Source organism: Melanotaenia boesemani, chromosome 20 (genome assembly GCF_017639745.1).
Source record: "Melanotaenia boesemani isolate fMelBoe1 chromosome 20, fMelBoe1.pri, whole genome shotgun sequence".
Taxonomy (NCBI): domain Eukaryota; kingdom Metazoa; phylum Chordata; class Actinopteri; order Atheriniformes; family Melanotaeniidae; genus Melanotaenia; species Melanotaenia boesemani.
The window spans coordinates 22,570,156-22,598,111 of NC_055701.1; the positions used below are offsets into that span (position 1 = coordinate 22,570,156).

The following is a 27,956-nucleotide window of genomic DNA, read 5'->3' on the forward strand; positions in this document are numbered from 1 at the left end:
TGCATATGTTTGTCTGCGTCACAGAAACCATCAGAGTAACATAAGTTCAAAATGTTCATTACTTTGCTGTTTTCTTTGTTTTTTCTGGCAGGTAAGAATCAATGTCTTTATTTTCTTATTACTCTAACAGACCTTTCTGTCTAATGTCGTTTTTATTGTTTATGCTCTAGGCATTGTTCTATCATCGCTTATTATCCAACAATCACCTGAGTCTCTTCTAATAAAACCTGAACAAGAGGTCAGTCTTCAGTGCTACCATGGAGATAACAACTATCCCTACATGCTTTGGTACAAGTCAGCAGCAGGAGGCCAGCGGGCCATGGACCTGATCGGACTGCTTCATTATGAAAATCAAAATCTTGAAAAGCAGTTTGAAGAACGTTTCAACATAACTGGCCATTCAAAGGGTAGAGCCCAGCTCATAATCTCCAACATGAGCTCAGCAGACACTGCAGAGTACTTCTGTGCAGCCAGTTAACACAGTGCTTCAACTCATCTGGCTCCTTTACAAAAAGCAGATGGCTCATTCCTTCAAACATGCACCTGCATCAAGCTGCTCTACTCATGACTGCACGTCAATATAAAGCTCCAGAAAGCAAACACAACAGAGCTCATGACTATCAAATGAGTTGAATCCTTTCTCTTTGGTCTACTTACAGAGGCAGATTTACTGATGTCATTTCCTCCCTATAGATATCAAGCGTTGGCTGTATATCCGTTTAGTTTTCTCCTCTACAGTCAGCATGACTTCTGGTATTATCACCTTGGGATTCTTTATATTCTGGACTGCAGGTAAAATTAAGATCCATAAAGACAACAACTCTGCATTTACATAATTTTAGCCCTGAAAACATCTACAGATAATTTGTTTGCTTCTTCTTTCTGTATTTCAGGTGTTTGTGAGTCTGTATTGATCACTCAGTGGCCTCAATACATCTCCAGACTTCCCAGTGGTCCAGCAGAGATGCACTGCTACCAGAATGAAACGAATCACCAATATCTGTATTGGTACAGACAACTAAAAGGAAAGGATATTCAGTTGATAGGGTATTTAGTGGCTAGCACACCAAACTTAGAAGAAGGATTTAAAACCGGCTTTCAGGCAGAGAAAATAAATGAGAAGCAGTGGTCTCTGAAAATATCCAGCCTGAAGAAGGAAGATGAGGCTTTTTATCTGTGTGCTGCAAGTCTACACAGTGCTGTCAGAGACCTGAGGACTGTGACAAAAACATCCAGCAGACTGGCTGTTTGCTGTTCTGACACCTGATTCTCATTAATAATCATACAAAAGAAGAAACAAAACCACTCTGTGGAAAAGATCGTATCTGCAGCTCTGACTACAGAAAGGAAAGAAGAAAATTGTAATGAGGAACACATTAAATAGGTTTAACCAGGAGGTGGAGGCAGAGCACCTGGCATGCAGCCTTCATCATGAGGGTGTGTTTACGTATGACCCAACAAACACACCTTCTTTCTTTACCATAAGAAACACTTTCTTCTCACATCAGTGCTTGATGATGTCTTCATCCATGCAAACCTTTTGTTTCCTTCTCCTTTTGTTTTCATGTAAGATCTTAATGTCATCCTGAATTAGCATTAGTTAATGCTAAATGCTAATTTTGCTCTGTCTCATTGTTTGTTTCTGATCTTTCCACAGGTCAGGTGAGCGCTGTTACATTTAATCAGGCCACTTCACAGACAGAATGGGAGAGCCATGAGGTCCAAATTAAGTGCAGACATGATGATAGCAACCTTATAGTGATGCTCTGGTATCAGCAAAAAAGTGGCACCAACTCAATGACCCTGATTGGTTACGGATATGAAACCTCCCAGAACTACGAGGGGGAATTTGAAAAAGAATTCGAGCTGACACGACACAGTGCTGTAGAAGGAGCTCTGATTATACGGAAAGCACAGGTGTCACACTCGGCTGTTTATTTCTGCGCTGCCAGTACACAGTGATGTGGTTTAAGGCCTCTCCCTTACTAAAAACTCTCATCGTTTTCCTCTACAGGAGATGTGTGCTTTTGCTCCTAAAGATGTGTCTTTTTTACAGATTCTCACTGGAGCAGCAGCACAAACTTGCAGGATGTCTCCCACTGTGATCATATTTCTTCTGATTTTGCCATCATGTAATTATGATTCATTGACATTAACAGCAGGAAAGCCATGTAATCTTTATGATATATATATAGTATACAATTCATTGGACCATAACTTTTTTCTAAATGTGTTTCTCCCACAGATCAAGCTAAGAGTGTGACATTTCAGACATCTCATCAAAAAATAGTCAACAGCAAGCAAAAAGTGGATTTTAAATGCAGTCATGAGGATAATTCTCTCAATGTAATGCTCTGGTACCAGCAAACCTGGGAAGGTTCAATGCATCTAATCGGATACTCATATGTTGGCTCTGAACCAACATACGAGAAGCGCTTTGAAACTCTGTTTAAGATTACGAGACAAGACATCCTCAGAGGAGGTTTGATTATTGACAGTGTGAATGTATCAGACTCGGCTGTGTATTTCTGCGCTGGCAGCACACAGTGATGTGGTCTAATGAAACCCTGTGACTAAAAGTCTTGTTCCTTTATTATGTTGTTTTTAAGGTCCTGAAAGTTGACTGCATCATAGTAGTAGGTGCTAACAGATCTTCACACACATACAGGATATTTTCTTTAAGCTAAATAAAACCTATAGAGGTGAAGTAATCATTTAATTTAAACTTATACCTTATATAATGTGTCTTGTATTTGATTTTTTTTATTAATTAAAATACATAAATGTTTATGTATCCCCTCTGAAGATAGTAACCCTCTTAAGAAAACCTTTAAAAAAATACCTCTCTGGAAACCCAAAAGCTAAACTCCCTAAACTTTAGTAATCTCTCTCTAAACTTACTAAAACCATGACAGAAAAACTTTGAGATGTTAAACATTTAACTTTTATTATAAAAATAGCCAACATTCCTCTTGTGTTCATCAATATAAGGATTTCTTGAAAATTATCAGGTTTGAAAGTTAAATGTATGCAAGCAATTAAGCCCTGATGGGCAACTACACAATATTTTAATTGTAGACTAAACTATTGTTGAGATGTAATCCTACAAATGTGGTCTAATTTATAAAATATTTCCCGGAGGCCAATCTGACATTTTTATGCTGCATGTTGTACAGTAGTCCAAAGCCCACAGACACTGAACATGAAACAAACAGCAGTAAAAGGTATCTAAACATGAAGAACGAGCTTTGATTGCTGTGGCATCATGTTAGAATAAATAATATAATTACTTTATCAAATTGATCATAAGTCATCTGTTCTCATTCTTATATGTGTTACGTCGGACCAGACAGGTGATGGTTTCTGGACCCACGGTACAGACACTGAATAGCCAGGAGACAGAGGATGATTAAGTAAAAGGGGTTTAATGCAGATGTGAAATGAAAAGGAATCAGTGTTCCAAATCTGAGGATCACAGTGGTTCACTGCTGATTGGATGGCCGGGCGAGCAGGCAGAGTCAGATGTGAGGTTGGTTGGAGCCAGAGACGATGAAGTGGATCAGAACGGGGGAAAGCAGTCCAGGAGGTTGGCAGGCAGGCAGGACAGGCAGAATCCAAGACACCAGGAGTCTAGACACAGAAATGAAGTTATTAAACACAAAGTGGTTTAAATAGAGAAACTAGAAAGGTCACGATATACCAGATGAGTAACTGGAGGATCCAGCGAGGAGTGGAGAAAAGCCCGGTGTTTAAATACTGTGGTGGTGATGAGAGGATGAGGTTCTGGTGTGATGATCTGCCCAGGTGAGATGATTGCTGCTGCTGGCGAACTCTCCAAGTAGGAAACAAACATGACGCACACACTAGGATAATCTGGGAACACATATACACAGGGGAGACAGACAGGAACCCTAACAATATGATGCATCATGGTATTCTGTAAAGTATCTCTCATAAAAGCAACAGGAGGGACGTAATGGCTGATGATGTAGTTATACACAGTATCTTCAACCATACAAACTCATGATGAGATCAGAAAACCAAAATAACTCTTAAATGATGAGAAGTCTATTTTGTTTGTTTGTTTTTTCAGTTTAAAGTTAGATAATAACACAACAGCAATCTGGTAAAACTTTTGTCACTTACCAGTTGGGTTCAGAAACAAACATTTATTGGTTAGAGTGTGTAATCAAACTTGGTTATGATTAGGAAATTAAGGTAATTGTGGCTAAAATACATTCTTTTTACAACTCAACTGCTACTTTCACAGACACCATTTTTTTCAGTTCATATGCAATTTCTCCCATAAACACTAGAGCTAATAAATTATTTGAACTTCAGTTATTAAACTGTATGCATCATGGTAAATGGACTTGGGTGAGAGTAAATAAAACCCGCTAACAAGCTATCTTCTAGACCAGGGCTACTCAATTCGATCCTACGAGGGCCGCAATCCAGCAGGTTTTCCATGTATCCCTGCACCAACACACCTGAGTCAAATTAATGAGTCATTGTGTAGAACCTGATTGGCTGTTAGATCCACCTAATTTGACTCAGGTGTGTTGGTGCAGGGATACATGGAAAACCTGCTGGATTGCGGCCCTCGTAGGACCGTATTGAGTAGCCCTGTTCTAGACTGCACTGAAGTAAGACAAACACACCCACAAGGTGGCAGCAATGATTTAATTGGCCAGTATCATATCTGGTGTTCTATTGGCTGGATAAACATGAACTGGATTCTCTCTCATCACAGAAAAATCTTAAGAGCAAAAGTTTTAAGGAGTTTGGGTGCGAGAAGCAGCGCTAGCTAGAGTGCAGTTTTAAATTGAAGCTTAACGTATTTGCATGTAAGCATGGACTTTTTGATTGCGTAAGAGAGCAATATTTTAATGTGGAAATAAGGAAGCCTGCTCTCTAACAGAACAAATATGCTCTTAATTAAAGACACTAATATAACCCCACACACCAGGCTTGTAATTTAACAAACTGTGTCGTTTGTACATGAATAAATACATCAGTCACAGGTTCAGTAGTGTTTGTGTTGTTGCACAAGTCCTTGTTAATCAATGGAAATTTGGGGAACAAAACAAAATGCTTGATATTCACATGCACAATATTAGCCAAGAAAGTACAAAATCCATTATATTAACAACAGTCCTCCTGAACGAAACAAGCTAATCTTCCATTTCCATTAAAGTATTATTGAGTGAATGTGGGTTTGTCTTCTTCCCTACTGATGTCATCATCTGACTTACAGCTACTTTGTTTTAAGTTCAACAGTTTGACTCTGCATCGCTCCGCTGCAGCAAGCAAGCTAGTCAGCATGCTAGTCACGGTCTTTTATCTCTCACTGCTTGTACATTCAGGTGAAGGCTGTCACACCAAAAAGTGTTTCAGTGATTGACTTTCCACCATATTTATTTTGAATTTTGTTTGACAAAGTTTCACATTGTGAATCCTGCTTATTGTTCTTATTGAAATGTCATTTTAATGTTCTTCAGGTGTCACCATTGAAGTGATTCAGTCTGGAGATCAAATATGTCAACCAGGAGAAGTCCTGATGTTGGAGTGCAGCCTGGGACAAGGGTTCAACATGGGCAGCCAAATCATGTACTGGTACCGACAGAACCACTACGGAGCTCAAATTGAGTTTCTCATCAAAGAGTATCAGGAAAGAGTGGGACACTTCCAGTCGTCTATCGATACAGCCAAAAACAGCTTCTCTCTTCAAATTACTGAGCTGTTTCTGAATGACAGCAGCACCTACTACTGTGCTGCCAGTCACACTGATACAAACAGACCACACACTCATACAAATAATAGCTCTGACTTTACACATGACACACAGGCAGGAAGGAGATGTGGCTTATTTGGTTTTGAAGGTTTTGTTCCTGAAAACGGTTAATACACACTGGGATTATATTGTTTTTCATAATATTAGTCAGTCATGTAAAAATGAAACCTTAACCTTCTATGACTTTTTTTTTTTAGGTCCCTATTAACGTAAAATCTGTTGCGACAACCCCCCCCCCCCAACCAAGATTGGGGTTTGTTGCCTCAGGCCAACACTGCTACAAGGGTTCTGAAACTCAAAAGTTTTCTATAATGATTATTAAAAAAGCTTGTATATAAGTCAAACCAACATATATTCATTACAAAACAAGTTTCATTGGACAAAAATAATCCCCAAATTTTTCGAACCCATCAAACATAAAATAAACACAGTCTCCTCATCACCATGTGGATGCACACTTTAAAAATAAATGAACATAGGAAGTAGAGTTTTTAACATGTGCTGAAAACCCATTCATCCACTTACATGCACATGAACAAACACATATGGTTTGTACCTTATAAAAACTAGTATTACTAAATTAGTGTCATGGTTGCTGCTCTGCTGGGCCTACAGCTCCTCATCACGCTCATCTACTCCACCTGGTGCAGCCCTGATTACTCACTCTGTTAACCTGCTGCCCTCCCTACTTAAGCTCACTCCAGTCCTTGCTTCCCTGCCAGATGGTCAGCATTGTTTTCCCTTGTTGATGTCCAGGGTTTACGCTTGTTTTCTGATTCCTGTGTTTGACCCAGTTACGGCCCTTGGACTTCTCTTGCCTCATCCCCTGTCGGACTGCTCCTGCCTTGTGCTCTCCTGGATTTTGACCTGTTTTGGAACGACCATGGATATTCGCCTGCCCCAGCTAAGTAGTCTGCCTCCTACCCCTGTTTATGACTCTTGGCTTCTTAAATCTCTGCTCGTTTGGATTGTGGATCATCCTGACTGTTTCCGGAGTCCTTTCAGGATATTTTTCCCTGCTTTACCTGAGGAAGGCGCCACCGCTTCCTACTGGACCAAACCCTGCTCATCTCCTCCATTACCCGGACTAAATTACTTTCTTGGAATCTATCACTGTGTGTGTGGCTGAATTTCCGGGTCCTCAGCTAGACACCATTACAAATTAGGGTACAAAATGGCCCCCAGAGGTACAATACTGGTTTTCACCAGCTTGGCTTCCGACCTCATCACAGCACTGAAACAGCTCTGGTCAAAGTGTTAAATGGCATTAGGTTGAATACTGATTCTGGTCAAGTATCAGTCCTGGTTCTGTTGGATCTCAGCGCTGCGTTTGATACTGTAGATCACAGAATCCTGTTGCACAGGCTGGAAAACTTGGTTGGACTTTCTGGAGCGGTCCTTAACTGGTTCAGGTACTATTCAGAAGTAGTATTTATTTTGTTATGATCGACAGCCATGAATCTGAGCGAATGGCCATGACTTGTAGAGTCCCCCAGGGGTCAGTCCTTGGACCTCTTCTGTTCAACTTGTATATGCTCCCTCTGGGTCAAATATTACAGAACTATAGCATTAATTATCAAAGTTATGCAGATGATACACAACTTTATGTGTCTCTGTCGCCAGATGACTGCAGTCCAATAGACTTATTGTGTCAGTGCCTGGAGCAAATAAACACCTGGATGAAGGAGAATTTTCTAAAATTAAATGAAGACAAAACTGAGATTATTCTGTTTGGTAGCAAGGAGAAGAGGGTCAGCATTGGTAAACACCTGGAGACTCGGGCTCTTAAAATCACCAACCAAGTTCGTAACTTTGGAGTGTTGATAGACTCAGACCTGATTTTCAGCAGCCACATCAAAGCTGTCACTAAGAAGCTTTTTACCAGCTCAGAAACATCAACAGAGTCAAAAGTTTAGTCTCCCAAAAAAACCAAGAGAAACTCATCCATGCATTCATCTCCAGTAGACTGGATTACTGTAATGGTCTTTTAACAGGACTTCCTAAAAAGAGCATTAAACATCTGCAGCTCATCCAAAATGCTGCTGCTAGAGTTTTAACCAGGACTAAGAGATCTGAACACATCACACCAGTTTTGAAATCTTTACACTGGCTTCCAGTCAGTCACAGAATAGATTTTAAAACCCTTCTGATTGCTTACAAATCCCAGAATGGTTTAGGCCCAGAATACATCTGTGATAAGTTCAAAGGATATAAACCTAGCAGAGCTCTTAGATCCAAAGACTCTGGTCAACTAGTCCAGACCAGAGTCCAGACTAAACATGGAGAAGCAGCATTTAGCTGTTATGCTGCAAACAAGTGGAACAAACTAACAGTGGAGATTAAACTTTCACCAAATGTAGACATTTTTAAATCCAGGTTAAAAACATTTCTTTCTCGTGTGCCTATGCATGAAATCTGCATGTTGACTTTTTTTTTTTTTTTTTACTTATCTTGCTTTTAATCATTTAAATGTAATTCATTATTTTATTGTGATTATGTGTTGATGCCTTTTACTATTTCTAAATATCTGTAATGCCTTTGTTTTATGTAAAGCACTTTGAATTGTCCTGTATATGAAATTAGCTATACAAATAAACTGCCTTGCCCTTTTTGGTCGACAGCAGCACCTTTGAGGGAAGCACCTACAACTTGCTGTACTCACTGTCTAAGGAAATAAGTCTAAGCCAAGAAAATTCTTGCTTTTCAAAACGTAGCTTTCTGACCTTAAAACTCAGTGTTCTGGATTTATTTGATGGCACCGTGACATCTATTTTTTGCATTTCTGTCAGTCTACAGTGTGGACAGGCACTTAGTTGCAAAATAATGACAATAGTGATTGTTTGAACTTTACCACTGACAAATACATATTCAAAAATGTTTCATAGGCAGAAGGTTCATGATCAAGGAGATGGGCAGAAAATTTACTTTTAACATTTGCACATACTTGCTTGTGTGCTATGCTTCTTTTCAGAGTATTTCATCAGAGGCACATTAGCAAACTCAGATTGGACAAAGTTGCTGAATCTGAAGGGTGTAAACAAAACCACGAACATGAGGAGGTTAGGGTTTGATTAATTTTCAGATCACAGCAGAAGAAACAACAACAGCTCTATTGAAATTAGTATCTGGGGTGCAAGAACACCGTATCTTGTCTTCAAAGTTTTCCATCACTTTCTGCTGTCAATCCTGTGACCTTACATCCAGTCAGTTTGGTTCCTACACTGCCCTCGACTTGTTACCACATAATGCAAGTTGTGAAAACAGAGCAAGTTTCTGTAGATGTGCAAATTTCAAAAGTCAATTTTCTGCCCATCTTCTTGATCATAAACCTTCTGCCTATGAAACATTTTTGAGTACGTATTTGCCAGTGGTAAAGTTCAAACAATCACTATTGTCATTATTTTGCAACTCAGGGCCTGTCCACACTGTAGAATGACATTGGCAGAACAAAAGTGTCCTCACTGCACACTATTGTCCTGCAAAAAAGACACAGCTGTAATATAAAAGTAAAGACAGAATAAGTCTTAAAATTTTCAAGAATACTTCTTAACATGTTTATGCACATAAGTATTATTTTTATTTACCACAAATATAAACATGTAGAAAAGTGATGTGCATCTTCCCAAAGTGTGCATCATGTAGCTCGTCCTGACAGTACCGCTCCATTCCCAACCACCGTGTCACAGGCACTTCAGTCCCACTTTTTACTGGACACAGATATGTCTAATAGTGATATGTGATATTTTGAAGTTTTTACCTCAAAAGAAAGTTAAAAGAGCAGTTTGAGGATGAGATATGTGGGTTGTTGCTTGAGGGGAACACCATGACATAGAGGGTTAAGGTTTACTAAATGATGTGGTCCTTATCAGGTCATTTAATCAGGAAAAAAAAGTTTAGATAGAGAACAACAAATAACACTAAACTTTGTCATTAATCAAATAACTAAACCTAAGAAAGAAGTGTGTGGAGAAAGTACATCCTATTATTCAAAATTTGTACAGCAGCAAAAGCTTACTGACTTCATCAGACTGTTACACGTGGAGGAATTTTGACCCTCTCTTCTTTACACTGCTGCTTCAGTTTATTGAGGCTTGCAGGTTTTCACATATCCAACGCTGTTTTGAGGTCCTAGCATAGAAGATTCATCACGTTGAGGTCTGGAGTTTGGATTATTGTTGGATTATTTTCCCTTTCAGCCATTCTGTCATTGATTTGTTGTTGTGCTTGGAATCTTCTGGTAGCCCAGGCCGTTTTTGACCAAGCTCCAGGTGTCAGACAGGTTTCTTCCCGTTTGATTGTGGAATAATTTGGTGTGCAGAGAAATTCAGTGTGAACTCAGTGACTGGAAGGTGTCAGGTCCTGTGGCTGCAAAACAAGCCCAAATCATCAGTCCTCCACCACTGTGTGAACTATTTGTGGTGATATTCTGTGTTTGTTTTTACCTAACAGGGTGCTGTGGATTATGACCAAACATCTCCACCATGGTTTTGTCCATCTAAAGACGATGTTCTTTTAGCAGACGAGTCTTGTTGTTTGTTTAGATGCAACTTGGGAAAAATAAACAATGTTACTATGTTCTTTCTTAAGAGGAGAAGCTTTCTTTAGCAACCTTTCCAAACAAGCCACACGTGTTCAATCTTTTTGTAATTGTATTGTTTGAACTTTAACATTTGATCTGCTAACTGAGGCCTGCAGAGTCGGAGATGTAGCTCTTAGATTTTTTGAGCAGCATTTCAAAGTTGGCATTGAGTTGAACTTGATGTAACTTCTACTTTTGAGAAAACTGGAAGCTCTCGTGAATCTTTGGTAAATAGTCTTTTGTTCAATAAAATGATGAGGTCCAAACTGACTGAAAATTACCTCATGACCCTTCCTAGATTAACGGGCAGCAACAATTGTTTCTCTAAGATCATTGCTGATGTCTTTTCTCTTTGGCTTTGTGTTAAATTACACCTAAATGCTCAGAGAATACTGCTATAGCCTAGAAATCTCCTAAGGAATTAAGCTAGTACATATAAATGCAATTTTTTTATTTTCTGCTGTTTATTTAACATTCATTTATACAAAATGTAAAACTTTAATTTTTTTAAAGTTCTAATTGTTCTAATTGATGAGCTGTTTCTGAATACAAGCAGCACCTACCACTGTGCTGCCAGTCACACTGATACAGACCACACACTCATACAAATAACAGCTCTGACTATATACATGACACACAGGCAGGAAGCTAACACACACTCTGCTGGCATTGTGTTAGCGTTGTGCTTCATGCTGATATTGAGTTGGTGGACTGAATATTTTATTAATGGCTTTCGTGAAAATGTCCAAAAAGATGAACAGTTGTATTTTTTATTAGAACAATCAGCTGTTGTTCTGAAAAGTTGCTCAATATAAAAGACAAAACACATAAACCCATCAGAGCATCATTAAAATAGAAATCAAACATAAACTACAGTCAAAAGAAAAATGTAATTCAGCATAATAATGTTAGACCAGTTTTCATCAGAAAGATCATTTTCATTTTTTTTCTGTTTCTAAAGGCTAAACAATAATTAAAAGCTGAATCAATTTAGTCATCACTGCTCTTATATAATGATTATTTTGCCTGGTTTCTGGAATGAAATCAGTCCTTGTTTTGTGTTCTAACATCATTATAATCACTTTCCTTCTCAGACTGTTGTCTGTGCAGCCGCCTCCTTTATGTATCCTCCTCCTCTGGGTGATCCAAAATTTGTAAAAGTGCATCTGAAAAAATGATGAAATACAACATAAAACTTTGGCTGCTGTCTGCTGTATTAATATTTGTGGATATTGTGTTATAGGTTGTGCAGAATTATAGCCTCAAAATTGTGTTTCAGTTTCACTTCTGAAAATGAACCTAAATCAGCAATGATCCACATGTATTAACTTTTAACATTTTTTTTGTTTTTTGTCAAATAATCTGATAAAATTGATTTTAAATTCTCATTTTAAGTCATTCAGGCATGTCTTTGAGGTGCTGTAATAAAGTAAACATGCAGTGACAGTTCAGAGTCCACCAGGAGACTAAAGCTGTTGTACAGAGAGACAAAGACAGAGGGTTTGTGGTTCATGAAGAACGAATGGGGAGGATCTGAACATATTTCAGAAGTTTATCTGAAGCGCTGGAGGTTACAGATGAGGCTCCTCTCCTCTGTCTGACCGAGCAGAGTGATGGATGGTTTTATTATAATCAGAGTGATGATGAAGATATTCTGTGTTGTGGTTCTAATCTTCTCCGGTAAGAACATTAATTATATGTTCTTTGATAAAACTGAATTCATGTTTGTTACACATGATAAATAATTGTTTACTTGTTTTTGTTTTCCAGATTTCTCCTTCTGTGTAAAAGTAAATCAACCTCCATCAGCAATCAGCAGTGAAAGCGAGCAGACTTTGACTTTGAAATGTGAACAAGATGATACAACTTATTACTACATGTACTGGTACAGACAGAGAAGCAGTGGAGAACTAGACTTAGTAACATATTCTATTAACAAAGACTTAGTAAACACTGAACATCCTTTCAATGCATCCAAGTACATCATGTCCAGACCTTCAGTGCTGAGTTCCTCTCTTCAGATACACTCTGCTGAGGCTGCAGACTCAGCTGTGTATTACTGTGCCTCCAGTAAAGCACAGTGCTTCAGAAAGCCTCAGCAGCTAAACAACAACCTCAGGAGGAAAAGAGGAAGACGGGATGAGGAGGATGGATGAGAGAGATTAACTTAAAGGGGCTCTTAGCAGGATTTTGTTAAGACAGGAAGTGTGACCGGCAGCCAACATTAATGTGACATCATTTTATATGTAAAACACAAGTTTAAAAGTTGAATTAAAGTACAATCCTCTCTAGAGTTCAGCGATGTTTCTGAAACACCACAAAGCTGATGTGTTTAGATAAGACAGCAGGTGTTGATGCTTCAGCTTTTACATCTTTTTATAACATTATTGCCTTGCACAATGTTTCATATGCATCAGTCTGTAATCACACATGCAATTTGTATATAATTTTATTAAATGTGCAACCCGGTGAGTTAAAAACATATCAGCTCTAAGAAGTTATCACACGCTGACCTCTACAGGATTACACTCAGCACTGTAGGTAAAGTGAAGTGAATGCAGAGATACCATGTGGATGTTATTAAAGTGAATTATCTCATTACTTCTATAAAGTATAGTCTGATGGGATGTTTAAGCTCTGCAACATCAATCCTGTAAATACACTTTCGCCTAAACTCCCTTGATCATATCTATGGATGTGCAACATGATCAGATCTTGGCTAAGTATTTTTTTATTTGTTGTTACCTTATTGTTTTTTCATTGTAAATTTGATATCTTTTATGTTTATTGTGACAACGAACAATGGCATTTAAAAAATTGAAGTGAACTGAATAAAGAGGAAATCTGTCTCATTATGGACTTAAAGTGTAGTTAGTTTCCTTATAATAACAGACACTGAGCATGAAATAAATAGCAGTAAAGGTATCTAAACATGAAGAACGAGCTTTGATTGTTGTGGCATCATGTTAGAATAAATAATATAATTACTTTATGAAATCGATCATGAGTCATCTGTTCTCATTCTTATATGTGGTACGTCGGACCAGACAGGTGATGGTTTCTGGACCCACGGTGCAGACACTGAATAGCCAGGAGACAGAGGATGATTAAGTAAAAGGGGTTTAATGCAGTTATTAAACTGTATGCATAATGGTAAATGGCCTTGAGTGAGAGTAAAAAAAGAAAAAAACAGCTAACAAGCTATCCTCTGGACTGCACTGAAGTAAGACAAACACACCCACAAGGTGGCAGCAATGATTTAATTGGCCAGCATCATATCTGGTGTTCTATTGGCTGGATAAACATGAACTGGATTCTCTCTCATCACAGAAAAATCTTAAGAACAAATGTTTTAAGGAGTTTTGGTGCGAGAAGCAGCGCTAGCTAGAGTGCAGTTTTAAATTGAAGCTTAACGTATTTGCATGTAAGCATGGACTTTTTGATTGCGTAAGAGAGCAATATTTTAATGTGGAAATAAGGAAGCCTGCTCTCTAACAGAACAAATACACTCTTAATTAAAGACACTAATATAACCCCACACACCAGGCTTGTAATTTAAAAAACTGTGTCGTTTGTACATGAATAAATACATCAGTCACAGGTTCAGTAGTGTTTGTGTTGTTGCACAAGTCCTTGGTAATCAATGGAAATTTGGGGGACAAAACAAAACGCTTGATATTCACATGCACAATATTAGCCAAGAAAGTACAAAATCCATTATATTAACAACAATCCTCCTGAACGAAACAAGCTAATCTTCCATTTCCATTAAAGTATTATTGAGTGTATGTGGGTTTGTCTTCTTCCCTACTGATGTCATCATGTGACTTACAGCTACTTTGTTTTAAGTTCAACAGTTTGACTCTGCATCGCTCTGCTGCAGCAAGCTAGTCAGCATGCTAGTCACGGTCTTTTATCTCTCACTGCTTGTATATTCAGGTGAAGGCTGTCACACCAAAAAGTGTTTCAGTGATTGACTTTCCACCATATTTATTTTGAATTTTGTTTGACAAAGTTTCACATTGTGAATCTTGCTTATTGTTCTTATTGAAATGTCATTTTAATGTTCTTCAGGTGTCACCATTGAAGTGATTCAGTCTGGAGATCAAATATGTCAACCAGGAGAAGTCCTGATGTTGGAGTGCAGCCTGGGACAAGGGTTCAGCATGGGCAGCCAAACCTTGTACTGGTACCGACAGAACCACTACGGAGCTCAATTTGAGTTTCTCATCAAAGAGCATCAGGAAAGAGTGGGACACTTCCAGTCGTCTATCGATACAGCCAAAAACAGCTTCTCTCTTCAAATTACTGAGCTGTTTCTGAATGACAGCAGCACCTACTACTGCGCTGCCAGTCACACTGATACAAACAGACCACACACTCATACAAATAATAGCTCTGACTTTACACATGACACACAAGCAGGAAGAAGATGTGGCTTATTTGGTTTTGAAGGTTTTGTTCCTGAAAACGGTTTATACACACTGGGATTATATTGTTTTTCATAATATTAGTCAGTCATTAAACTTTCACCAAATGTAGACATTTTTAAATCCATGTTAAAAACATTTCTTTTCTCGTGTGCCTATGCATGAAAGCTGCATGTTGACTTTTTTTTTTACTTATCTTGCTTTTAATCATTTTAATGTAATTTATTATTTTATTGTGATTATGTGTTGATGCCTTTTACTATTTCTAAATATCTGTAATGCCTTTGTTTTATGTAAAGCACTTTGAATTGTCCTGTAAATGAAATTAGCTATACAAATAAACTGCCTTGCCCTTATTGGTCGACAGCAGCACCTTTGAGGGAAGCACCTACAACTTGCTGTACTCACTGTCTAAGGAAATAAGTCTAAGCCAAGAAAATTCTTGCTTTTCAAAACGTAACTTTCTGACCTTAAAACTCAGTGTTCTGGATTTATTTGATGGCACCGTGACATCTATATTTTGCATTTCTGTCAGTCTACAGTGTGGACAGGCACTTAGTTGTAAAATAATGACAATAGTGATTGTTTGAACTTTACCACTGACAAATACGTACTCAAGAATGTTTCATAGGCAGAAGGTTCATGATCAAGGAGATGGGCAGAAAATTTACTTTTAACATTTGCACATCTGTTTGCACTCCTGTGGCTGCAAAACAAGCCGAAATCATCAGTCCTCCACCACTGTGTGAACTGTTTGTGGTGATATTCTGTGTTTGTTTTTACCTAACAGGGTGCTGTGGATTATGACCAAACATCTCCACCATGGTTTTGTCCATCTAAAGACGATGTTCTTTTAGCAGACGAGTCTTGTTGTTTGTTTAGATGCAACTTTGGAAAAATAAACAATGTTACTATGTTCTTTCTTAAGAGGAGAAGCTTTCTTTAGCAACCTTTCCAAACAAGCCACACATGTTCAATCTTTTTGTAATTGTATTGTTTGAACTTTAACATTTAATCTGCTAACTGAGGCCTGCAGAGTCGGAGATGTAGCTCTTAGATTTGTTGAGCAGCATTTCAAAGTTGGCATTGAGTTGAACTTGATGTGACTTCCACTTTTGAGAAAACTGGAAGCTCTCGTGAATCTTTGGTAAATAGTCTTTTGTTCAATAAAATGATGAGGTCCAAACCGACTGAAAATTACCTCATGACCCTTCCTAGATTAATGGGCAGCAACAATTGTTTCTCTAAGATCATTGCTGATGTCTTTTCTCTTTAGCTTTGTGTTAACTTACACCTAAATGCTCAGAGAATACTGCTATAGCCTAGAAATCTCATAAGGAATTAAGCTAGTACATATAAATGCATTTTTTTTTTATTTTCTGCTGTTTATTTAACTTTCATTTATACAAACTGTAAAACTTTAATTTTTTTAAAGTTCTAATTGTTCTAATTGATGAGCTGTTTCTGAATACAAGCAGCACCTACCACTGTGCTGCCAGTCACACTGATACAGACCACACACTCATACAAATAACAGCTCTGACTATATACATGACACACAGGCAGGAAGCTAACACACACTCTGCTAGCATGGTGTTAGCGTTGTGCTTTATGCTGATATTGAGTTGGTGGACTGAATATTTTATTAATGACTTTCGTGAAAATGTCCAAAAAGATGAACAGTTGTATTTTTTATTAGAACAATCAGCTGTTGTTCTGAAAAGTTGCTCAATATAAAAGACAAAACACATAAACCCCTCAGAGCATCATTAAAATAGAAATCAAACAGAAACTACAGTCAAAAGAAAAATGTAATTCAGCATAATAATGTTAGACCAGTTTTCATCAGAAAGATCATTTTCATTTTTTTCTGTTTCTAAAGGCTAAACAATAATTAAAAGCTGAATCAATTTAGTCATCACTGCTCTTATATAATGATTATTTTGCCTGGTTTCTGGAATGAAATCAGTCCTTGTTTTGTGTTCTAACATCATTGTAATCACTTTCCTTCTCAGACTGTTGTCTGTGCAGCCGCCTCCTCTATGTATCCTCCTCCTCTGGGTGATCCAGGGTGTTTCATCCATCCCAGCCATATTTAACCCTCTATGCACCAAAGTAGCAAAATAGCATCAAGTAATGTAACTGAATGAGACAGGCCATAGTTTGAAAGACATCATACTGAGCTGATAAGGAAACATTCATTGTCTGTGACACAGAGCGGATTACAGAGACAACCGTTTGCCATCTCTGATTCAATTTACAAATTAGAAGTAAATTTACTGTTGTCATAAAGTCTGGTTTTCTGATGTAAAATAAGAAAAAATTTAAACATCATTTCTTATTTACAATATGCCTCTATCTCTAAACATTTCCAACATTTTGAATTCTTGATCTCAAAAGGAAAAATGTTCTTTAAAAGCCTCTGATGCCTAAAGGGTTAACTTACCACCTCCAGCATCTAGTCTCCCTGGGATCTGAGTCTCATTCTTATCTCCTGTCTTCATCCAGGACTCAGTTGTTGTTAACTTATGAGTCATAAATAGAACCAGAGGGAAACAATAGTATTCGTTAAAGATTTAAAAAAGATATAAAAATGATGGAACATCAGTCATGTATTAAAACATTTGTAAAAGTGCATCTGAAAAAATGATGAAATACAACATAAAACTTTGGCTGCTGTCTGCTGTATTAATATCTGTGGATATTGTGTTATAGGTTGTGCAGAATTATAGCCTAAAAATTGTGTTTAAGTCAACTTCTTATTTAAAAATGGTGAAATTATAAATCAGCTGATCACTTCTGAAAATGAACCTAAATCAGCAATGATCCACATGTATTAACTATTAACATTTTGTTTGTTTTTTGTCAAATAATCTGATAAAATTGATTTTAAATTCTCATTTTAAGTCATTCAGGCATGTCTTTGAGGTGCTGTAATAAAGTAAACATGCAGTGACAGTTCAGAGTCCACCAGGAGACTAAAGCTGTTGTACAGAGAGACAAAGACAGAGGGTTTGTGGTTCATGAAGAACGAATGGGGAGGATCTGAACATATTTCAGAAGTTTATCTGAAGCTCTGGAGGTTACAGATGAGGCTCCTCTCCTCTGTCTGACCGAGCAGAGTGATGGATGGTTTTATTATAATCAGAGTGATGATGAAGATATTCTGTGTTGTGGTTCTAATCTTCTCCGGTAAGAACATTAATTATATGTGCTTTGATAAAATTGAATTCATGCTTGTTACATATGTAAATAATTGTTTACTTGTTTTTGTTTTCCAGATTTCTCCTTCTGTGTAAAAGTAAATCAACCTCCATCAGTGATCAGCAGTGAAAGCGAGCAGACTTTGACTTTGACATGTGATCAAGATGATACAACTTATTTCTACATGTACTGGTACAGACAGAGAAGCAGTGGAGAACTAGACTTAGTAACATATTCACTTAACAAAGACTCAGCAAACTCTGAACCTCCTTTCAACGCATCCAAGTACATCATGTCCAGACCTTCAGTGCTGAGTTCCTCTCTGCAGATACACTCTGCTGAGGCTGCAGACTCAGCTGTGTATTACTGTGCCTCCAGTAAAGCACAGTGCTTCAGAAAGCCTCAGCAGCTAAACAACAACCTCAGGAGGAAAAGAAGAAGACGGGATGAGGAGGATGGACGAGAGAGATTAACTTAAAGTGGCTCTTAGCAGAATTTTGTTAAGACAGGAAGTGTGACCGGCAGCCAACATTAATGTGACATCGTTTTATATGTAAAACACAAGTTTAAAAGTTGAATTAAAGTACAATCCTCTCTAGAGTTCAGCGATGTTTCTGAAACACCACAAAGCTGATGTGTTTAGATAAGACAGCAGGTGTTGATGCTTCAGCTTTTACATCTTTTTATAACATTATTGCCCTGCACAATGTTTCATATGCGTCAGTCTGTAATCAAACATGCAATTTGTATATAATTTTATTAAATGTGCAACCCGGTAAGTTAAAAACATATCAGCTTTAAGAAGTTATCACACACTGACCTCTACAGGATTACACTCAGCACTGTAGGTAAAGTGAAGTGAATGCAGAGACGCCATGTGGATGTTATTAAAGTGAATTATCTCATTACTTCTATAAAGTATAGTCTGATGGGATGTTTAAGCTCTGCAACATCAATCCTGTAAATACACTTTCGCCTAAACTCCCTCGATCATGTCTATGGATGTGCAACATGATCAGACCTTGGCTAAGTATCTTCTTTATTCGTTGTTATCTTAGTGTTTTTTTTATTGTAAATTTGATATCTTTTATGCTTATTGTGACAACTAACAATGGGATTTAAAAAATTGAAGTGAACTGAATAAAGAGGAAATCTGGCTCATTATGGACTTGAAGTGTAGTTATTTTCTTTATAATAGTAAAAATGAGATAAAACCCATTAATAGTAATTACAGTTTTGTTTTTTGGTTATATTATAAAAAGAATAAAGAAATGTGACATTTTATTTGCATAAAATCTTGGAGAGAAGATACAAAAAAAGTTAATGAAAAAAGTACAATTTTAATCTGAGAAAATTTCCTTAGAAATTTGGAACAAAAAAACAAAAAAAAAGCTGAAACATCAAAGATTTCTTACTAAATTTTTTATAATATAGTTTTATTTAAAATTTCGATACAGCAAAACCAGACAAGTTTTTTAATGTCAGGCTGTTACACAAATGTCTTCAAAAAAAGATTTAAAAGACAAACTTACTTTTGAATGAATCAAAGATGTATTGTAGTAAAAGTTGCATGAAAGTTCTTTTGCATGTAAAACATGTTTAAATCTTCTTTTATCAGGTTCTTTAGTTAAAAAAACCATAACATGAGTGATTAGGACTTCATGGTGGATTAAACACATCTAACTAATGATGCAACATCAAATTGCTTCATGTAAAACCAATCAGAGATTATCATTAGTTACATGATCATTAAATGACTGAAACAGTTCTTTTTTTTTTTTTTTTACCCTGTCCTGTCCAGCATCCTAACATACAGAACGGTGGTCTGTGTGCCATATTTTGCTTGACAGATTTTCTCTACAAAGGGAGACGTGTTATATACATGACTGCCCTTGATATTTTAATTTTTTTTATTGTAATCTTATTTTCTTTAGTCTTTATATGTCAGTGCCGAACCTGACAGGGAGATAGAGGAAGAGGGAAAAAAGGGAGAAAAGGACAGGATTAAAATGTGGAAATAACAGTTGTCTAGGCTGCCTAAAAAACACCACAAAAAAACAATTTAAACTACCACAGTACTACATGATACATAAAGAAAATAGTATAATGATGATATGAAAAGGTACAATAGTCATCAAACGAACCTGCAGAGAAACGTACCAACACACACAAACATCAGCAACATCTAGTCAGAAGCGGACGGAGAGGCGAGCACGTTTATGAGCGTGCACGTGTGACCGTGTGTGTGTGTGGCCATGCAACAAGGAGGAAATGTGTGCTTGCAAGGGGGCCGTGATCACGCCGCACCCCGAAGCATCAGCGGGAGACGGGGGGAGCCCGAGGCCCCAAAGGCCCAGCAGGTCCACAGAGCACCAAGCCCAGGACGGCCCAAGCAGACAGAGCAGCGGCCCACTCAGACCAGAGCAGAGGAGCCCCCAGACCGGAGACCCCCCAACGGGGCAGGGGCAGCTGAGTGTAATCCTGTAGAGGTCAGTGTGTCATAAATGACTGAAATAGTTCTTTCATGTTATATCATAAATAGACTTTTAGTGAGTAACTGTTTGTTTTTGATAACAGATGTTTTGGACACTTGGAGGCTACATAACAAGCTGTTCATGAAGTTGCTTTTGGAATTCTTCTGGTCCTACCCTTCAGTTTGACTTAGTGGCAGGTAGGTGCATCGTTTCTTTTGGGTGATAAAATGTGGAGGTCATCTAGCATCCAAATAGCCCCCAACACCCCTGCTGAATGACTAGATAACTACAGAGACTGTAAGTGAAAGAGGAGTTACTAAAAATGTAACTGGCTGTAAGTGATTGGATGAAGAGCTGTGACCAGCAGAGATGTCACTTCCTCTGAGCAGCTGCAAACAAACAAACAAAAAGCAGCTTCCTTCCTCCTTCCCTCTGTTCTCTCTTCTTTTCTTAGTTGTCACAGAAATAGCAGCAGTCAGGTTGGAGTTCAGCCATCAGTCAGCCCGACCTGCACAGCTGCCTCCACACAAACACACACAGATGGAGGCTGAGATACGGGGAAGCGGGGTGGGGGAAGGAGAGAGGGGAGCACCACAGAGACACAAGGTTTTTGTATGATGCCTTTTCACCGTGGGGACAGGGGGCCACGGTGATACAATCCTATAGAGCCGCCGTACAAAAACCTCCTCCCATTAACTTCCATTGTGTAGACGGCTACATGCAACTTTGGAGACGTAGGAGAGCAGAAAAACCAGAAATCTGAAGGTGTGTAGGATGGTGGGACACTTTCATTTTTCATCTGTCACTTTATATGCAGATATTTTACAAAAAACAACTTTTAACAAAGCTTTCAGGTGGAGTGTGGAGCACTTGGATGTTTCCTTTACTCATTACGACAAAGACTAAACAAATATGAGGAGAAAGAAGTCCAGCCTGCATGTTTAAACCTCCTTCATCCTCTGGGTTATTAAAGAGTGTCTGAACAGGACGATTATGGACAGTTTGGAGACTTTTTGTTAGAGGAGACGTTCAGTGTGACACTGGAAGTGAAGCTCACTTTGGAAAAGGAACAAAACTCACTGTTTTGGGTAAGTTGGAACTCTCACATGTTCAGCTCACTGTTATAAAGTTAAACTAGTGGAAATGTTGGAATGAAAGTGAAGAAAAATCTGCTGTGTTAAAAATCTGTAATATTGAGCTGAACTCAGAGCACTGTGACCTACACTGATCCTGCTTACTTTGGCAAAGGAACCAAACTGACAGTTTTAGGTAAATATTTTACTTTAATACTGTGTTTTGATGGATTACACTTTGGTTAGAGATGGTACACGGACAGAAGGATGAGGGAGGACTTTTCATGGATAAATCTGGTAGAAAAGAGTTTCATGCTCAGTATTGCTGCACTGTGACAATGCTAACGAAGCTTACTTTGGAAAAGGAACAAAACTGACTGTTTTAGGTGAGTAAAGGATGACTCAAATCCATCAAATGCAACATGATCTTTAACAGTGGAGGTGCATAAAGAGTCACAATATTAGCCGGTATTTATAGTTCAAGTCCAACTCAGGACTTTTTGATATTAAGTTGAAGCTCTGTGTCAATAGAGAAGCTTATTTCGGCCAGGGAACAAAACTGACTGTTTTAGGTAAGTAAAACTTTCTACTTATGAGTCTAAATCCAAAAGAAGTAAATGAGCTTTCCGTTGTTTGGGGAAAGATTTGTGTTTCTGAATTAAATCCAAACTGAAGTGCAGCATATACTAGTTTAAAGTTTGAGTATAAACATGTACAAAGCAGCATCTTGAGCTGTTTTGAACACTGAAACGAGCACTGTGACTCTGGATATGAAGCCCACTTTGGTGCAGGAACAAAATTAACAGTTTTAGGTAAGAAACCATTCAGTTTATCTAAAGAATTTCCCAAATTTCTATGACCTACTCTCTGTTGTCGGGCTGTTGATAGTCTGGTCTTGGTACTTTTTGCTCTGAACACTGAGCACTGTGCCAACTATGAAGCTTATTTCGGAGAGGGAACTAAGCTGACTGTTCTCGGTAAGTGAAACATCAAAAAATGTGTGAATTTATTCCACCTCTAAAAGTAGTCAAAGCAGGAATGTTGCTGCTTAAAATGTTTGTTATCACATTAAACTTCTCAAATACAAAAAGAAGTGGCTCAAATATCAGATTTGTATTTGAACACCAGTAAGATTTGAGACGATAAACGTTTAAGGAAAGCAGAAATTAAAGTATTGCTCATGAGCACTGTGACCGGTGGTGCAGCTGAAGCTTACTTCGGTGGAGGAACAAAGTTAACAGTTTTAGGTAAGAAACTAAATTAGATTCTTTAAATCGTAGAATCTAAATCTTGAACTCAGTCAGAATTAAACTTCTTTACAATCAATACGAGTAAAAAAGGACTAACAGGCTGCTTATTAACAGGATTTTAATCTGTACTTATTGAAAATAAAATCTGTAGTTGTTAGCTTGAAAAGAAAATCATGTATAAGTAAAGTTGAAGTAAAAGCAGCATCTAGGGCTGTTTTAAGCATTGATCGTCAACACTGTGACTCTAATACTGCAGAGGCTTATTTTGGTGGAGGAACCAAACTCACTGTTTTAGGTAAGAAAAGTTTAAATTCATTCAGATACATAGAAAGTTTGAGATTCTAAAGTAGATGAAGTCAGATTATTTACATGTGTGAGAAAGTTGGAGATAAAGAGGCAGCAGGAAGAGTTTTTGTTCCAGTTCAGAGTCTCTGTGCTCCTACAACGAGGCTTACTTCGGAGCTGGAACTAAACTCACTGTTTTAGGTAAGAAAACCTCCAACAAATAAACTGTTCTGAGCTTCATTCTCTGCTTATTTATGATCTATTAAGATTATAACTCAGAGACGTTGTTGTATTTGAGGGAAACTTAATAAAAATCTTTGTTAGTGTGATGTTCTTCAGTAGAAATCATGCAGCTCCAGGCCCAGATTATTCCACTCACAGTCAGTTCTTATCAGCTCTGTGAAACACTGTGTATTCACAGTCAGAAGCTTACTTTGGAGCTGGAACTAAACTCACCGTTTTAGGTAAGACGGGGAAGATTTTCAGTATGTACTAATTAACTAAGGCATCAACAGAAATAATGGGGGAAAATGTAGATAAACATGAAAGGAGGCTCTTAAAATGACCTTAATGTGAATCTCAGCTGATCCTATTTGGTAAAAATGTGTTTAAAATGTCATTTTCGTGCAAGAGGTTGTTTAATGTATCTGTAAAAGAGCATAAAAGCAGTCGGCAGCTTTCAGCTCTGAAAACATGAGCAGATTTTTATGCAGCCGTTTATCAGTGTGAACTACGAGCCTGCTTACTTTGGCAGAGGCACCAAACTCACAGTGTTGGGTAAGAAATGATCCAATCTTATTTTTTTTTTATGAGTAAGATCTGTAAGAAATCTGTAAGAAAAGAAGCAAATTAAAGCAGCATCTTGAGCTGTTTTGAGTCGGATAGTTTGCACTGTGACTCTGGTGTTAACGAAGCCTACTTTGGTGGAGGAACCAAATTAACTGTTATAGGTAAGAAACCAAATGGAAACCAGTACTGCTGTCTGGGTGTTTTGATCATGTGTAAACCTTAAACCAAGAGCAGGTGCAGCTCAGTGCTTTTTGTTCTCAGACAGAAGACTCAGTTAGAAGACAAACAAGCTCTTGGTGAGATAAAACAAAGATCATCAGGCTGCTAACTGAGAGGATTTGAGCTTTTCTGAAAACAAAATGAAGTTGACAGATTTGTGGGATTTATAACTAAACTAAAAAGGACTTGAAGAAAAGCATGGTGAGCTGTTTTGGGTCTGATCATGAGCACTGTGACTCTGGTGGTTATGAAGCTTTCTTCGGTGGAGGAACAAAGTTAACAGTTTTAGGTAAGATACATCATGTTTAAAGTCTGTGAAAAGGTCAGTGAGCAGAAATCAGAATAAACGTAGAGCATCTTTCAACTGGAGCTGATCCTTAACAAACTTAGTGTTTTCAAGATCTTTCCAGTTTCAGCTCAGTGCTTTTTGTTCTGAAGCGTAAACACTGTGTCAGTACGAAGCTTATTTCGCTCAGGGAACAAAACTCACTGTTCTTGGTAAGTGAAGCGTCCAAATTTCCTCTCATTCACACACTTAGAGTAAAACAAATCAACATGTAACAGGTTGCATCTTTATAGAGGTGTTTTGTGTTGAATACAGCGTGTAAAAAACTGACTGTAGATCAGCAGCTGTTGGTTTGCAGCTTCAAAGAAACAAGAATTTGTTAGAAAACTCGAAGCAGAAGAAGTGAACTAAAAGCAGCTTCTTGGTGTTTTATAAACACTGATGATGATCACTGTGCTGCTGGTGGTTCAGAAGCTTTCTTTGGAGAAGGAACTAAACTCACTGTTTTAGGTAAGAAAACTATTTCAAGTGAAAATTCATTGAGATACATAAAAAATTAGAAATAGACTCTAAACTCTAAAGTAGATGAAGTCAGAGTATTTACATGTGTGAGAAAGTTGGAGATAAAGAGGCAGCAGGAAGAGTTTTTGTTCCAGTTCAGAGTCTCTGTGCTTCAACAACGAGGCTTACTTCGGAGCTGGAACTAAACTCACTGTTTTAGGTAAGAAAACCTCCAACAAATAAACTGTTCTGAGCTTCATTCTCTGTTTATTTATGATCTATTAAGATTATAACTCAGAGACGTTGTTGTATTTGAGGGAAACTTAATAAAAATCTTTGTTAGTGTGATGTTCTTCAGTAGAAATCATGCAGCTCCAGGCCCAGATTATTCCACTCACAGTCAGTTCTTATCAGCTCTGTGAAACACTGTGTATACACAGTCAGAAGCTTACTTTGGAGCTGGAACTAAACTCACCGTTTTAGGTAAGACTGGGAAGATTTTCAGTATGTACTAATTAACTAAGGCATCAACAGAAATAATGGGGAAAATGTAGATAAACATGAAGGGAGGCTCTTAAAATGACCTTAATATGAATCTCAGCTGATCCTATTTGGTAAAAATGTGTTTAAAATGTCATTTTCATGCAAGAGGTTGTTTAATGTATCTGTAAAAGAGCATAAAAGCAGTCGGCAGCTTTCAGCTCTGAAAACATGAGCAGATTTTTATGCAGCCGTTTATCAGTGTGAACAACTACAACCCTGCTTACTTTGGCAGAGGCACCAAACTCACAGTGTTGGGTAAGAAATGATCCAATCTTATGTTTTCTATGAGTATCATGTAACCTCAGTCTGCAAAGTTATTGCTGAGGAAAATGATTTTTCTAGTGGCTTATTTAGTGATTGCTGTGTAGATTTGTTGTGAGAAATGTGGGAGAAAATGAAGAATCGGTGTAGACGTAGAAATCTCTCTGTTCAGAGAACAAATGCAACATTTGGTTTGTGCACCAGATTGTGTAAAATCTGCTCTGTAACTGTGTTTGTAGATTCGTTATCTCAGTTTTAAACTGTAATGATGCAAACTGCAGCAAACGTTCTTACAAGGATGCACAACAGTGTTATTTAATTTCCATTATTTATACCCTGTGGCAGAAAACCTACATTAAAATAATGTTTTACTTTGACGGCACTGTAAAAGTTCTGTAGTCAGAGTTTTACATTTGAGTTAGTTGTGCACTCTGACAATCATCCTGCTTGTTTTGGAGAAGAAGCCAAGAAAACAGTTCTTGGGAAGATCACTGAAGAAAACAGCTGAAGATGACTGGTCTAACACGCTGGAGCATAATGGGGATGTTGTTTTTTATTTCCAGATGTAAAACTGATCCAGATTTTGTCGACACAACTTTGACTTTGTAATTCTTTCCTCTGACTTTTCAGAGGATGGACTTGATGTCACCCCACCGACAGTTAAAGTTCTTCCACCTTCAACAAACGAGTGCAGAAATAAAAAGGACAAGAAAAGGAAGAAGACGCTGGTGTGTGTGGCGTCTGATTTCTACCCAGATCATGTCACTGTGTCCTGGGAGATCAACGGGGGAAAAACCGCTGATGATGATGGTGTGGCGACCGACAGCGCTGCCCTGAGGGATGAAAAGAACAAAATGTACATGATCACCAGCAGGCTGATGGTTGATGCTAAAAAATGGTTCAACCCTAGCAATGAATTCACCTGCATTGTCAACTTTTTCGATGGAAAGGAAAACACAAAGCGTTCTGGCTCAATTAATGGCATTGAAGGTATGTTTCTTTGATGTATTAAATGAACTGAATCTTTATACCTTCATAAAATATCTCTCATTATCTCATCTTTTTATTTTTTCACCAGATAAGTCAGGTGAAGGCATGACAAGAGGTAAATATGTTGTTTTGTGGGTCTTTATTCTTGAAATATGAATGAAAAGCTGATCAAACAACATCTGAACTGCATCAGTCATCAGTTTCCATAAAGTGAACGTTTCCTGTCTGAACTCCCTGCAGAGAAATATCTGAAGATCACACAGAACGCCAAACTCTCCTACGGTGTTTTTATCATCAAGAGCTGCATCTATGGAGCCTTTGTTGGCGTTTTGGTGTGGAAGCTCCAGGTTTGTTAAACATGAACTTGTCTGTGCTCGATCTGAACCTGCGTCCATTATTAAACTATTTTAATACGTGACTGAGTGAAAGATAAGAGCTTGTGAACTAAAGCTAAAATGTCTTTTCTTTGTGTTTCAGAGTTCAGGAGGAAAACAGAACAAGTAAAAACTGAGCTGAGGTCTGAACAAACAATCTTCAGATCAAATATTCTGGCTATTGCAATAAAATCTGAAAATCTGCAGAACAGAAAACATGCTGTTTATGTTTTGTTAACTTTGCAATTAGGAATTAGCTTCATATTCTTGTTGAAATATAAAAGTTGTGTTCTGCATGGCTTGCTGTGTTTATGTTGAACTATTTTAACTTAATGCTTTACTTTCCTCTAAATAAACATCTGTAAAATGATCTTTTTGATTAAATGTTTTTTATTTTTGAATTTTGCCTCCGGTGTTTCCTCCATCTTCTCATGCCTCATCCTAAACTAAACATCACTTGTTCCACAGACAGTTTCAGATATTTTTAGCTGCAGGCTTATCTATCTGTTTTTTTCAGAGATGTCAGTTTTTTTTTTTTTTTACAACATTAAGGCGAAGTAACTTAGATTAACTGAGTCACCACCAAAGTTTTCCAATAAACAAACACACTTTACATTTTTTGACTAATTATTACACAACATCAAGGTTCAGATGGTATCTTGAGAAAATGAAAGCAGGTTAAATGAACTAAGTTTTTTTTTCCACTTTGCATAATTAGAGAGGTTTTTTACAGTTTACATTCCCTCTATGACTGAAACATGCAGGAAAGTAAATGTAAGAGTGTTTTTCTGCCACATAACAACAGGAAGTGAGTGTGTTCATCTCTGTGAAGAAGAAGGTCAGAGCTGCTGTTGGCGAGGAAGATGAGACGAGGAGTGAAACCTGCAGAGGAGTTGAGAGCACC

The 27,956-nt window shown here is 37.8% G+C and overlaps 1 gene segment (V, D, J or C); it reads left to right on the forward strand.

The window, feature by feature from the left end:
- Positions 1–743: 743 nt before the first annotated feature.
- LOC121630964 lies at positions 744–27,453 on the forward strand. The segment is given in 8 exon segments: positions 744–792; positions 894–1,187; positions 8,680–8,686; positions 23,814–23,866; positions 26,319–26,678; positions 26,767–26,793; positions 26,919–27,025; positions 27,156–27,453. Coding segments are annotated over 8 exon segments (924 nt in total).
- Positions 27,454–27,956: the final 503 nt, after the last annotated feature.